This window comes from Netta rufina (assembly GCF_964035555.1).
Source record: "Netta rufina genome assembly, chromosome: 4".
Lineage (NCBI taxonomy): Eukaryota > Metazoa > Chordata > Aves > Anseriformes > Anatidae > Netta > Netta rufina.
The window spans coordinates 13,613,809-13,627,740 of record NC_140127.1 but is presented as its reverse complement, the minus strand read 5'-3'; the positions used below and the strand labels follow the sequence as shown (position 1 = coordinate 13,627,740).

The 13,932-nt window shown below is 44.0% G+C and overlaps 1 protein-coding gene across 17 annotated transcripts in view; it reads right to left on the bottom strand.

Annotated features, from left to right (window-relative positions):
- ADGRL3 (adhesion G protein-coupled receptor L3) overlaps positions 1-13,932 on the bottom strand; it is a gene marked incomplete at both ends in the record, with an annotated part of 315,376 nt that overhangs the window by 43,290 nt on the left and 258,154 nt on the right. For 16 of the 17 annotated variants that reach the window (XM_084285913.1, XM_084285908.1, XM_084285910.1 and 13 more), the window contains 4 exons: positions 3,022-3,113; positions 4,541-4,607; positions 12,158-12,378; positions 13,479-13,688. In XM_084285913.1, the coding sequence (XP_084142039.1) occupies positions 3,022-3,113; positions 4,541-4,607; positions 12,158-12,378; positions 13,479-13,688 (590 nt within the window). The remainder of the gene's footprint in view (positions 1-3,021; positions 3,114-4,540; positions 4,608-12,157; positions 12,379-13,478; positions 13,689-13,932) is intronic. The other variant, XM_084285901.1, reaches the window with a different exon arrangement.

Here is a 13,932-nt window from a genome sequence, read left to right as displayed (position 1 = left end):
TGCGTTGAATCTCTTGCTGGGTAACCCCTAGGTACCCAGCGCTCCACTGCAGGAATGTCAGGTTCTCCCATGCTGGCACAATAATACAGAGCCTGTTCCTGAAGGTTAGGGAAGTTTATTTTTACAACTTTGCACAGTGCCTACAAATCTTTCAGCTGCACAGCATCTGGTTCAGGCACTGCCCTTTGAATGGCTTTTCTGTTGGTGCAGTAATTAAAGGTATCCCAGGTGACACCTGATCCCTTATCAAGTTCATTAATTTAAGTGGAGTTATTTGGCTCTCTATTTTCTATACTTCATAATGTATTTCTAACCTTTAAAGTGACATAGGCAAGCACCAGATTGCAGGAGCTCTTATTAACAGCCTATTAAAATATTTTATGGCCTTTATTTTTACATTGCCACAGGGAATCAAGTATTTTGCTGTTGTTGAACTGGCTCAGGATTTATGTTGCGAGAGCTTCGCCACAGCCCAACACAGAGCAGTGCTAGGAAATGAACTGGGAGAACAAACTCCCATTCAGCTCCCCGCGTGCCGTAAAGCTGTCAAATGCAGATCACAGCAAGGGGCCCTCCAATCCAGGCCCTTGGTTTGGTTTGTGTTGTGTTTTTTTATAATACAAACTGATAAGACAAGATCCAATGCTCTGGAACCACAGTGAGAGCCACTGAAGTCAACGTGCATATAGAGAAAGAGATTTGGGAATATTTGGACCAACCCTGTAAAGCCACAGAGGTAAGCTCAGAAAGGCTCTTTCTGGTCACCTCAAAAAGATTGAGGAAGATCTTGTTCTTGCCTAGAACAAGACTGTGATCCTACCTACAGGATTTCTGGAGATGGTGAGCCCCTCACATCTCCAGGAAAGCTATCTCAAAAAGGTAAATTCCCCTCTCTGTTAAAAATCTGCACCTTCCCCTAACTCAAGTATAGATAACACACAAGATACTGCGATAACACATAACTTTGATTTAGAAACTTACACATCTGATTTCTGCTTAGGTTTTCATAAATTGCAATCAAGTCACTTCTGAAAATCTTGTTTTGATAAACTTCAGGCTCGGGGTCCTCCTGAGTTTACTTTATGTTCTCTCTCTTTTTTTTTTTTTTTTTAAAACATAAAAAATCATTTGTAATGAAGCAAAATGTTTGGAAGGGTATCAGCAGCATACTTTAAAGAGTTTTAATTGCTTGTGTTTTCAAAATGTTTTAATGAAGTCAAATCACGAATAGACACTCATCTGCCAAAGAACCTATAAAATATTTTACAATGACATGGTAATTGACATAACTGGTTGTATAAATTCCTGGCATTTTAAACAAAGATACTACAGATTAGCACAAGCAAGATTATTCAGTAGGCAATTATTATCTCTGCTTTAATTACAAAGGCTTTGGTGTTTTTTTTTAGTTGATTTTTTTTCCCCGATTTTTAATTTAAATGTCATCCTGAATGGCTTTCTAGACAGATTTTGTGTGGGTAACCTTAGAAAGGCTGTTTCAGCACACAACCCCATAGCACTAATGCATGACGAGTAGTCATGTTGCAAGTCCCAAGCGTTATTAAATGGACCATTCCTTTAGCGCCTCATCCAAGCCTGTCTGAAACGAATGAAAAACTGTCATGCTGGGCTCAGTCCTGGACATCCAGGAGGGACTGCTCCTCCAGTTTTGTCTTCCAGCTGAGTGACGGCAGGAGAAACAGCGACACGCCACAGAGCAGCCTGCCCACGAGCCGGGCAGGGACAGATGTGGCAGATGAACACCCTGCGGGTCCCTGAGCTCACAAAATCACAGACTCACTTAGCTGTGCCTGCATGCTTGCAGGACCGGGTCTCCTGCACTTGGAAGGGAGCTGGCCCCATTTCCTTCCAGCCCTCCAGCAAGAAGCTGAGCCTAAGATATAAAAACTTCACCCCAAAGACCACGCCACGGCATGGTATGCCAGTGGCACAGCGAGCCTTGCCTGCTGGGGAGTTTTTCAAGGGGAAACTGATCTACTTGGAATTAAAGCAACAATAAATAAAGCTGCAAGAGCAGCTCAGCATTAACAACAATAACTCGCTGAGAACTGTCTTGCAACTGTGCTATTCAGTCGTTTCCTATCGAGCTCCCCTCTCGCCTCTTCTCCTGCTCCTGTCGTGGAAGAGAAGGGACCACCAACTTCCAGCAGCATTACTGCACAACACGCTTCTTTCCTGGATGTGCACTAAAGCACTGACACCAACAATTTCCTCCTGAAGTTCATTAGATGGTTTTCTTAATTAGCCGGCTCCCCATCTTATCACACGCTGCACCTGAAATCCCAGTCATATTTTTGAAGCGAGTAATTAAAGCCAGAAGTACTTGGATAAACAGGCACTGGCAGAAACTAATATTCTATCAATCTAATGAGGCAGCTTGCTAGACAGTAAGATGCCCTGGCTCAGACATCATCCAAGGCAAGGGCAAAACATGCCTAGGATGGCAAGTGCTTCCTCTGCTGTGGGCACCCCCAGGTAAACCCCGGCAGCTTTGCTGAAACTAATCAGACTGTGCAGGGAATTTGGGTCATTAAATCTGTCAGTGGCCAAAATAAACAGAAAAGAAGCAAGGCTGTGCTCCCAGCGCAGAGAAATAGCAATGATCAATAGTTTCAACACCTTCCCTGTAGAAACTGCAATAATTACCTGGTAATTATTAGGCACAATTTCCTCTTATGTAAAGGGAATAGGAGGTTACCTGCTTCAAGGACAGCAAATGCAACTTTGCTTCCTTCATGCAAAATTGAATGGAAAATGCCACCACAAGCACTGCCTGAACACTAATGCAAGCTGAGTCACTTCAAAGACAGTCCTTCATCATCAGCCACTTGTTGGTATCCATTAGAAACCACTCTGCAGCGCTGTAATCCAGTCTATTGCCCCTTATTATCATTGCTGTCAGCAGAGTTGATTCCCCTGTATGCCTTCAGAGAAGAACAGGGGTATAAACAGCAAAAGAAAGAAAGAGGCAGAGAGAAAGAAAAAAAGACAACCACTTACTTGATATTGTCAAGACATCCAGATTCGGGTTTCAGTATGGCAGTATGATGAAACATTTTATAGAGAGCAATCCCAAGGAAGATTACATTAAGCTGCAAAAGAGAGAAGGGAAAAAAAAAAATGGTTACATGACACGACAGAACGTGATGGGGAGAAAGTCAGTCTCTCCTCTGTAACAGATGAGTTGCTTTAGAAAATTAGCTCTCACTACAGTTTTATACAGAGCGAATCACAGAAAATTGCCAAGCGTTTTATAAGGTGACCTGGCCTGTGGAGTGCGGAGCAGCGATGCCACAGCTTTACCAAAGCTGTGGTGCCGGGTGTGTTACTGATATAGGGCTGGTTCCAACATCAACTGTAGTGCTTCAAATGACGTTATAGAAAATGAAAAGCAATTGCTCTAACGGCTCGTCTGTGTCTGGGAGGTGTACTGTTGCAAAAAGTCACTCAAAGCTTCTTGCTTAGCTAGCCCCATAGAAATCAAACCCATAAAAGCATCTTTTTCTGTGAATTTCTGTGACTTTGTTTTTTAAATATGTTCTCATAGGGGAGATGGGCAGGGAAATTGCTATTGTTGATGATGCTTAGCACAATGCAATGTTGAAAAAAAAAAAAAAGAGTTTGATTTGTTCAGTAAAAGACATGATGCTATTGCAATGCTTTAGTGCTAATATAGGGCCACCAGTTCCTGGAAAAACATTTCCAAAAGCTCAGTGGTTTAGACATTATCAGAAAGGGAAGATATCTTTTCATTAATGCATTGCTTACGGGGGAAAAAAAAAAAAACAAAACATAACGGTTTTGGCTAGTGGTTCAGCCCCCTCCCTGATGCGGAGGGCTGCTGAACTGGCCCCCAGTTGCTGGAGAAGCAGGGACAATGTCTGCATTGACGTGAGAGTGCCTGGTTTGCTGCATTAGCCAAACCCTCGCCCATTCAAAACAAGGGATGGTTTATTTAAGCCATATTGTAGCGATTAAAGTTTGAGAAAACTCCAGCTGTCTCTAAAGTTGTGTGCTCTACCTCGCCGCGGCGTTAGCTGATACGCTGGCAGCGTGCTAACTGTGAAGTCACAGGAGCTCCAACTTCTGCAGGGGAGGAAAAAACCCCCATAAAACCTCTCTTCCAGTCCGGGCTTTATTTCATCCCCCACATCTCAGATCTCCCTTTCTGCAGGATCCATACGCAGGTTTATTCGAGTTCAAAAGGGGGGACAGCAAGTGGCACCCAAGCAGTTTGGCGCTGCTGCGCACCCAGCAGCACAAACCAAACCTCTGAGCACCCGCTCTGAGGCAGTGTCCACAGCACACACCACATGCCCTCCCCTCCCTGTTTTGATCAAGTGTTTCACAATGCAAAGAGCCTCCTGTAACGAGCATCTAATTGCTTGTGCCAGGTGGGGTCACGGAAGAACATGCCTTTCTCAAATTAATCTGTGTAAATTAAAGATACGGAGTAAAGGGACAGCAAAAGTTTTATTTCTTGACCTGAGAGATGGAGTAGTTAATTAGGAGTTCTTACCATAATTATCAAGGTCGCTGGTCCTATAAAGCTCCAAATGAAGTAGGTGTCAAGACGGAGCCAACATCTGTAATGAAACACAGGGGAGAGAAGGCATTCAAGGACTGCACCCAGGACATACATCAAGAGTGAGCGAGTGACAGAGAAGAATGTGAACTGCAAAACACGCCGGTGGGAGACAGGAAATATTACATTGCTTGTTCATTTAAATGCTGAATTATGTGCCCAATTTCTGACAGTGCTATTGATGGAGTAAGATAATTACCTCTGGAGGAAGGAGGGGGAAAATGGCACAAGGCCTAGTTGCTACGGCTTTCTGTGTTGGTTGGGAAAAAAACTTAAAATGTTTTTTTTTTTCTTTAAGGAAGGAGTCCGACGAGCAGCCGTGGAGCTTCTTCACTTTAAACTCAGCTTTCCTCTCCAGCCCTGATGCAACGCAAGCTGTCTGTCAGCTGTCAGGCGAGATGACATTTCTCCATCAAGCAGATCCGAGCAAATTTGGTGCAAACAGGAAGCATGATTTTGCTAACAGAAGGCTGAGGTTTAATTAGGTTCAGCAACTTCCCCTTTAGAGCATTTTATTTCCCTGAACCTCCAGAGTGTTTTGTTTCCACTGATGTTTCGAGCATTGCATATGGTCTGTGCTATTCCATGAAGTTGATTCATGGCCTAAAACTAAATTATTAATCGCTTAATTTCAGCTGCATTTAATACTCCCCCCATTTTTTAGGCCCCTGGGAAATTACATTTCCATTCCTAGTTCATTCCGGGCGACAGGAAGATAAAATGGAAGTGACTGGTTACAAGACAGATGAATGTAAATCCTAAGAAAGTTTCACATGATGTTTAAAATAATAATATCTTGTCGTGTTTGCGACGCTGCAAATCACAGCTCCATTTATACGCCAAGGACTAAGAAAGCGTAAAAACACTCTTACACTAAACGTCCAACGAAATTTCGTAATTAGATAAGCGACAGGAACTGTGTATGGGAATTTATCATGGTGGAAGAGACAGCGATTCTCACAAATGACAGCTCCAGTGCATGTGCTGCATTTTTTTCCCTTCCAATGGACTTTGAAACAAGCAGAAAGGTTTGTGCCAGCAGCCCCACAGCAGAGATCAACACGAGTCTTCTGCTGAGAGAATAAAACATGCCCTGAGCCTCAATGGCTGCGAAAAGTCAAGATATGAATAAATTCAAGGATGTAGATAAAGGCTCCCATTTCCCTCCCTGACTATACACACTTTGGGTCTCCGCAGCCTTAAAGAAGTATCAATGTTTACAATCATGCCCGTATTTATCACAAATTAAAATACAGTCACTTCCACGACACCACTCCCGAACCGACTCCGCAGCTGTTCATCAAAAATCCTAATGTGGCTGCATCCAAATCGTGATGCGAGCGGCAAGCAGAGGGGCCTTCAGAGCGACTGCACGGAAATCTTGTTTCCTCCACGGCTGCTGAAGTTCAAGGTGATTTAGATGCAGCTGGTGATGGAGCAACACGAGTGACTCTGAAGTATTTCAGCCTGATTTCCTATAGGAAAGGGTTTATGTGATCATGACATCTGTGCATCACCCATAACAACGCCTGAAATGTCAGCCAATTGCAACTAGATTTGACAGAGGAATAGAGGTTTCAGGGATAATGAAGTACCTGTAAAGAGTCCCCCTGCCACGAAAAAAGATGTTTGCATAGCAGCAGCTCACGCATTATGGGACATTTAAGTCTTAATACCTACCCCATCCCACAGGGAAACAAAAATTACCTAGTGCTTATAGTGCTTATGCCTTGGCTGCCAAACATGAACTGGGAAATAGGCAGCCCCACAACTTCTTCCCACTGATACGAGTGCTGGGTCAAAGAGGACCCAGTGATGTTTCTTTTTTTTTTTTTTCTTTTTAATGCCAATATTTTGAACCTTTTTGCAAATTTATCATGCACAAAATCCTTGGTTGGAAGCACGATGCATTGCAATTGCCCAACCACTCAGTTTTCCTTCAGCATGAAGTGCAAGACACTTCTCAGAAAGCCAACAGAGGACGAAAGGCATAAAACCTCTCTCCATCCCTTAAAACACATTGGCTAGCCACGAGGTCACAGCTGATCCAGCTGGGTTTGCTCACAAATAGATTGGGACACGGGGAAAACCTGCACCTATTTGCCTACACCCAAGTCCTGCCTCGCCTCTGGGAGGGATCCCAGATCCCAGCTCCTGGATTCTCCATGGATCCCAGGACTGAAATACAACAAGATGAGGGAAAAGCTGTGCCAGGCGGAGCACAGAAGTGTGAGGCAACTGGTTCCTTCCCTGCTAGCCAAATTAAATTTCTTGTTTTCCCCTAAAAAGTGGTCCCTGTGGTTACTCAGCGCAATGCAGTGACGATGGAGGGGTCCCAGGGATGGCAAGCAGCCGAGAAGGCAGGTCAGGGATCCATTATGCTGGCATGCCAAGGTCCTGCTCTCCAGCCACGTGGGGCAGACACCGAGCAGAATGGTCCCCATCCCCTGAGAGGCAGATTCATCTGAGCAAGGATGAGAACACAGCTTGCAAAAAAGAAAAAAAAGCAGAAAGGGCTTTCTCGCCTCTCTGCACGCTTTAAGGAAGGCGATGCGATTTTTTTTTATTTGTCTGAATAGAAAAATTGACTTTCTATGAAACCTTGTGTGACAGGCAGTGCTGGGCGACTGAACTGAAAGCTGCAGAGTTGCATCTAATCCACACGGGGATTTTGAAAAGCCAGGCTTTCCGTGGTCATCGGCGAGCGGTGCAACTCTGAACCCATTTAAGTCCCACCTCATTAAAAATGCAAATTAAGAACAAAACATCAAAACACAGGCGTCCTGCCAATTCTGTTGCAGAGATGTAAATTGCTAATCAGACAAGTACCACACTGAGCTTTTCTTCCCTTAAAGACAAAACCACGCGCACAATGAGCTGCATAAATGAGCTCCTTGAAACAAGGAAGCAATCAGGCAACTCACTTCCAAAAAGTTGCTAATCTTGGGCTGCCGAAGTTACTTCTGACCCCCATGCACAGCTGCACTGTGAGCACGGACTTGCTTATTACAAGTTTGTGCTCCGCTGCCATTAAGCAAACGAGCTGCTTCAGGGCTCAGCACAATGCAGAGCAGATTATCTGCACATCCGCGGATGGGGAGCGCTGCTCCAGAGCCCATTACCGTTAGGAAGAGGCACACCAGCATAGGCAGCGCTGTGCCTGTAATGGGTTCAGTGGAGCTGCTCTCCTTTCCTTTTTAATTTCCTCCTTTTCCACAATGACAAGTCGCTCTACTCACCTCCAGCTTTTTCGAAGCAATAAAGACTACAAAGAGTTTGCTCGATTTTCTGCATGAAGAGAAATCAAACACTAAACTATCCCCGGTGTGTATTAAATATAACCAATAAACAATCATTAGCTGCCATCGGACCATAAAACGCGGAGAGCCCTAACATATCATGTTGTTCATGGGAGTTCAGCAGTTCGTTTCACACGGCCATACAGCCTCCGTGGCTGTGTGTGGTAATGGGATCTGTATGAACAAGCCGTGCCTTTCAGGGGTGCAATATTTGTTCTCCAGCATCCCCATTGCTCACGCTTCCTCCGCCAAATACCCAGCACAAGCGCTGAAAATAAAACAAGTTCATGGGGCCATCCAAGAAGCACCGCGTTGGTAGGAGCTCTTTCCCAGCAGCATTAACATGCAAGTGATGTCGGCAGCTGGCTGATGGAGTTGGAGGCTGTGTGTGTACACCAGGCTTTCATTTTGCTTTATGACAGCTGGATTTCTTGCCACGTATATCCTGCTTTATAGCATACCAAGGAGGGGAGGGAGAGAAACAATAGAGAGATTCCTGGCACGATGAATTTGATCACCAGTAGATGAATATACCTACAAGTACGTTTCGTAAAATATATTGAGCCATTCAAAGCATAGCTGCTCTCCTCTGAGATTTGTAATAGGCATTGATATAAAACCCAGGGCAGTATGTGATATGGAGTCGCTTCTGACTGTCAGTTTTGGACGGCCTGCTTCTTGAGCAGGTCTTCTCACAGGGAGAGGCTGCCAAAGTCTTAATCCAGGTTTTTACTGAATTTTAAACACAAGTTATTTTCACAAAACAACAACAACTGCAAATAGGATTTTCCCTCTGCATTTTGCAGCACTGCCCACTACATCAGATGTGGACAGGAGATAAATGGATTCGGTTAACACACAGGACAAAGCAAGTGCAGTTTTTAAAACTGCAATCCTGATGTCATATTTTTTTTTGCAGCAAAACTTGAGATGTGGCCATTTAAGACTCTGCAGCTGATTTGTTACAGCCTTCAGATCATGATGCTTGCTTCCAGTTATTTTTGAGCCCTCAGGTTTTCTCATGCTGCTGAAAAGACCTGGTCTGTAAGAAATGTCCACTTGGAGGTTCATGTGAGCACTGCCAGAATCACCTGCGGTCTCCTGACCTCAGTGTCTGCAGTGGGGCTTACCTGCTTTTCACATTTACTTTAGAAATGACAGCCAGAACGAGGTGAGATGCAACATTTCTGATGAATTTGGGCGAAAGGGCAAGCACGGCTCTGCTTGCTCACATGAATATTCCCAACTGACCTGAATGGGATGGTCTTTTAATGTAATCGCTGTGCTACTGCCTGGTTATAGCATCGAACTAATTAGCCCTAAATCTTCTGCTCTGGGTGATTTGAACTGCTCTTAAACAAACAATAACAAAAGGGAAAGAATCAATGCCAATTTTTGGAATAATTAACCATAAGACAGTATCTTTACTAGGCAGCTACTCCAAAATATCAATATGAACACCGCGGTGGAAAATCACAAGCACTAACAGATGAGCAAAGAAACAGAAAGAGGAACTGTTTTTGACTGTATTTGTCTGTTTTTGACTACATAATGTGGGCACGAGGGTTGGATTTAGAAAGGAAAATGAAATCAAGAAACCCTACATGGGGTGTCTAAGCAAATCCTTCTGATATGTATGAAGGGTGGCACCAAATGCCAGGCAAGAAACAAATAACACTAACAGCTCTGTAAGTCCTGCTTAAACAAATGCAATAAATAATGGAGGGAGGCAAGTAATATATTCCAGAGGATGTTTTACAAAACCCGGCAAAACCAAGCAACTTCTTGCAATCAAATTATGTATGCCTGGCATATAGTTCACTACAAATTCTAATCAGTTCTACCCTTCTAATAACATTACACAGAAAAATACATCATCATCCATCAACCAGATGGAGCATGATAGTTATACAAAACATATTGTATGTTTTTTAGTTTTCCAGTATGAGAACGTGATAAAATTGTGCGCTCTCGAATTAGAGATTATAAATAAATATTTTAGGCTCTACAAATCTCTGTAAATATTTATTTGCAAAATATTGTATATACATGTTTAGTCATTAAAAATACTACTTTATGCTGTGGGGAGGGAGAGAGCTTTTACTGACAGAGGCATATGACTGCTGCCTCATCAACACAAAGACAGCAAAGTTTTGTCGTTCACCTCCAGTGAATTTCAGCTCAACTTTCTGCTTGTACCACCTACGTATGGAAATATTTGGGCTGGGAAAAGGCAGCATCTTCCACGGAACATGTTTATTTTGCTGTGCTTCAGAAAGGAACTTATACACACTTATAGGAGTGGAAATGTTGCAGCAGTGCAAAGCTGCCATGGTGCTTTATGGGTGCCATGGTTAGGTGCCATGTGTTACCTGCATGCAGGTACCTGTCCCACCTTACATTTGTATGTGGTTTGTCCCTGCCAAACACCCAGACAGACTTTGAGAAGATGGGAGAGATGCAAATCAACCAAACTCTGATGCAGCACTGTTGTCTCATGTCCAAAGTGATACCCTGGGCTTGGGGAATTCCTCTACCTGCAAGAAATTTTCAATACCCAACAGTGACAGAGCACTGTAAAACAATGTGTTCAGTGCAACTTTTTATCAAAAACCAGCTGCTGTGATGGGTTTTCTTGGTGCACAGCACAAAGCATTGGGGAAGTATGCAAAAGGATTGCTGTGGTGCTTAACTCCTGCAACAGAAATCACGGGGTGAACAGCGTGGGAGGCAGCCAGGAAAGTAAGCCTGTGCCTCGTCATCCAAGTTACTCCCTGAGGGCACTAAACAACCAGGCTGCCAAAAAGACTGGTGGAGATGCAGCTCCAGCAATGGCAGATGCAAAAGAGCATCTCAGCTGGCCTTCCAGGGGTCCGGACTCATGGCCTTCAGCCCTAATGTGTCCCCAGTAGAAACACCACAGCAGGAACAAATTTGCCTGAAGGGACAAACAGACTATTGAGGCAGAACGTTTCAATACCTGACCTATTGCCCGATTATATATCCCTCGCAACAGGATGGGAACAGAAGAGGCAAAAAAGCAGGAATCAACTGATGGAAACACTCTCACCCACTGCACGAATTCCAGAAACTGCAATTGGATGTTCTGCTGTTTTTTCTCTAACCCATAGGCCTGTCAAAATAGGATATGCTACCTGAGATAAATTGGTAGAGCTCCATGAAAACTTACTCCCTCTTGCCCTCATCCTGTGTGGGCCATTTCCTTTCCACCAAGTATGACATACACAAACTTAGGTTGCTATTCTCCCACTCATGGGAGAAACACGATGCAAATATCCAGCTGGGATCGCCCCTACCTGTTGGCACAGTACTGGATTGTGAGCAGCTCCACTGCACTACAGGTTTGCTTCTGCAAGGAATTGGGTTCATATATGGCAATAAGGTTTGCAGGCAAAAATTCTGCAGTTAGATTTAACAAAATATCAACTACTGCCATGGCCTGACCCAACCTATGCTAAAAAAGAGCTTTCAAAAACGCCACTGGCTCATTGCTACTTGTGCCTTCAGACCGAGCTTTTAACTGAGTTAAAATGACAAAGGAAAGGCAGCTTGACAAGGGAAAGCAACAAATAAAATAAAATAACATCAATAAAAATACATTGTTAGCGCTATTGTAACAAAGCTGGCAAAGAAATCAAAGGCTCAATTTTTCTTTTGTTTTCTATTAGACGGTGTTGCTGAGCATCTAAATTGTGCTTTGATACCAGCTTCAGCAATACTGAAGACATTTAAGAATATTCATAATGGTAAGTGATGTAGCTGTTCCGATTTGCAAAGAGGGTAATGTACCCTACAGTCACCACCTAGCTGAGCCTCCAAGCAAAATAATTTGATAGAACACTGAAAAAGAAGAAGAAAGCAACATCTCATCATCTAAGTGAGAAATACTCTTTGGTTAGAGAAAAAGGATGACCTTGCTGATACAGGACCAAACTGAGACTTGGGTTGTCTGGGCAGAGACTTGGGACAGCCACCTCTGCTGATATTATGAAATGACGTGGCAAAATTTTCCCCATCAGACTTTCCCAGAAAACACCTTTGTGAATCTCTTCATGGTGGGGAACAGTCCATGATCATGGACTACACTGGGAGGCACAGAGCTATGCCTCCCAGCTGAGCGCTGCCTGCACAAGCAGCTTTCACCTGCTGGGTCTCCAGCCTTTTGGCTTCCCTTTGCCCTCCCCTCTCCCATCCTCCGGCCCAAATCCAAGCAATGCCATGCCCCACTCACACTTTGTCCGTGCCATAGCTCCGGTAGTCCACTGCTGCTGACACAGCCACGATCAGTGCAGGCATGCCGTAGCCGACCAAATAGAAGTACTTCCTCCGGGAGTGTTCACTCTCAAAAACCTCCACCAGCATGATGTAGAGCTGCACCCCCTCCAGGAACATCCAGGTGAAAGCCGCCAGGAAGAAGAAGTGCAGGAGGGCAGCAAAGACAGCACAGGCAATCTGCAGACGAGTTTAAAAGAGCAAGAGAAGGTGTTTGTGCTATGCTAACTTAAGGCAACAGTCAAGATTACATGCAGACAGGCTGGGAAGTTTCATAAGAATGAGGGAGTTCATCTCCAAAGTAAGAACTTTTTTTTTTTCACTTGGGAAATGTATAAGAACTATTTCCAGAGTGACACATCTGTGCATACAAACCATATTCAAATACACAAAAGGAGGTATGTACGTAATCTGGCATATAAACATATAAAGATGTGTGTAGCATAAGCACATTTTTATAACCTGTTGATTAAACACATACACACACATTATGTACAAAGTGCATACAGCCTCTGAAATGAGTGCAGACCTTTTCCATCGTTCCTGTGATCTCTGAGTCAGACCCTCAGCTTCCAGTGTGTCTCCAGGGAGCGTGCATGTGTGTATACATATATTTACCTTTCAGACTGGTGTGTGTGTTGACAGACAGAGTCATGAATGCATGCATACATGTGCAGAAGCATGCAGACTAGATCATAACCGCCCCAACACACTGGGGTTTTGTCTGTAAATTCACAAAGGCTGTGTTTCTGCTTCCAAATTCTCCCCATCGACTATTTTTGCCTGGGTGACTTTCCGAATGTCAACATGCCTTGTGAATATCCTTGGGTGCTGAGGACACAGTCGGATGTGCACCAGGGGCTTCCCAAAAAAGCAGTTATAGTGAGAGGAAGGGAGCTAGGCAAAGGGATTTGAAAAGCTGGAAAGACTGTGAAAAATCCATTCCAGTTCTACGAAGAAGGCCTTTTCTTTTCAAAAACTGAACAGCAACATGCTTTCTAGAATTAAACAGATGCAGAAAGGCATCATTTAGGGAATAACTTTTCCCACTCATCCAGGAAGAAATCTCAAGACAGCTAATACTAGCAAGCATCTTGGTCTTCTTTTGGTAATTAAGATCTGATTTCCAATTAACAACCTCACCCTGCAAGGACTCATGCATGAGATTAAGGCAGCACTGGAATATATCCCACTCCATGACCAAACATCCTATATGCAGAGGTGAGAGAGCACTTTCTGCTCCCTCCTGCAGTGGGAGCACAACGTGCTTGGCCTCTTACCGGCTGGTCAGTCCGGTTGATGCCAATGAGGAAGAGGAGTTCTGCTACAAAGAGGCTGATGCACAAGTTCTTGTGAATCGTGTTGCGGTCACTCTGCAGCCCACGGAAGAAGCAGAAGGTGAAGATGCAGATCAGGAGGCAGACGAGTGACAGCAGGATGCCAACCCACGTGATAAAGTCCAGGAGCAGGTCATGTACTGCATCGCTGTGCTGGAGATAAAACAAACAACAGCAAAAAAAGATCAGTCACATGCTGTATGATTTCTAATTCATCCCAGGCAAAGAGTGAGGTTGTCTGAGACACTGCCCCAAATATTTTTATCCAGTCACCAAGCTGTGGCACAAGGGACTAGTTTTGGCTAGGATAGAGTTAATTGCCTTCCTATCAGCTGGTATGGTGCTGTGTTTTGGATTTAGGACGAGCTCCATTTTTCATAAAAACATGGCAAACAAG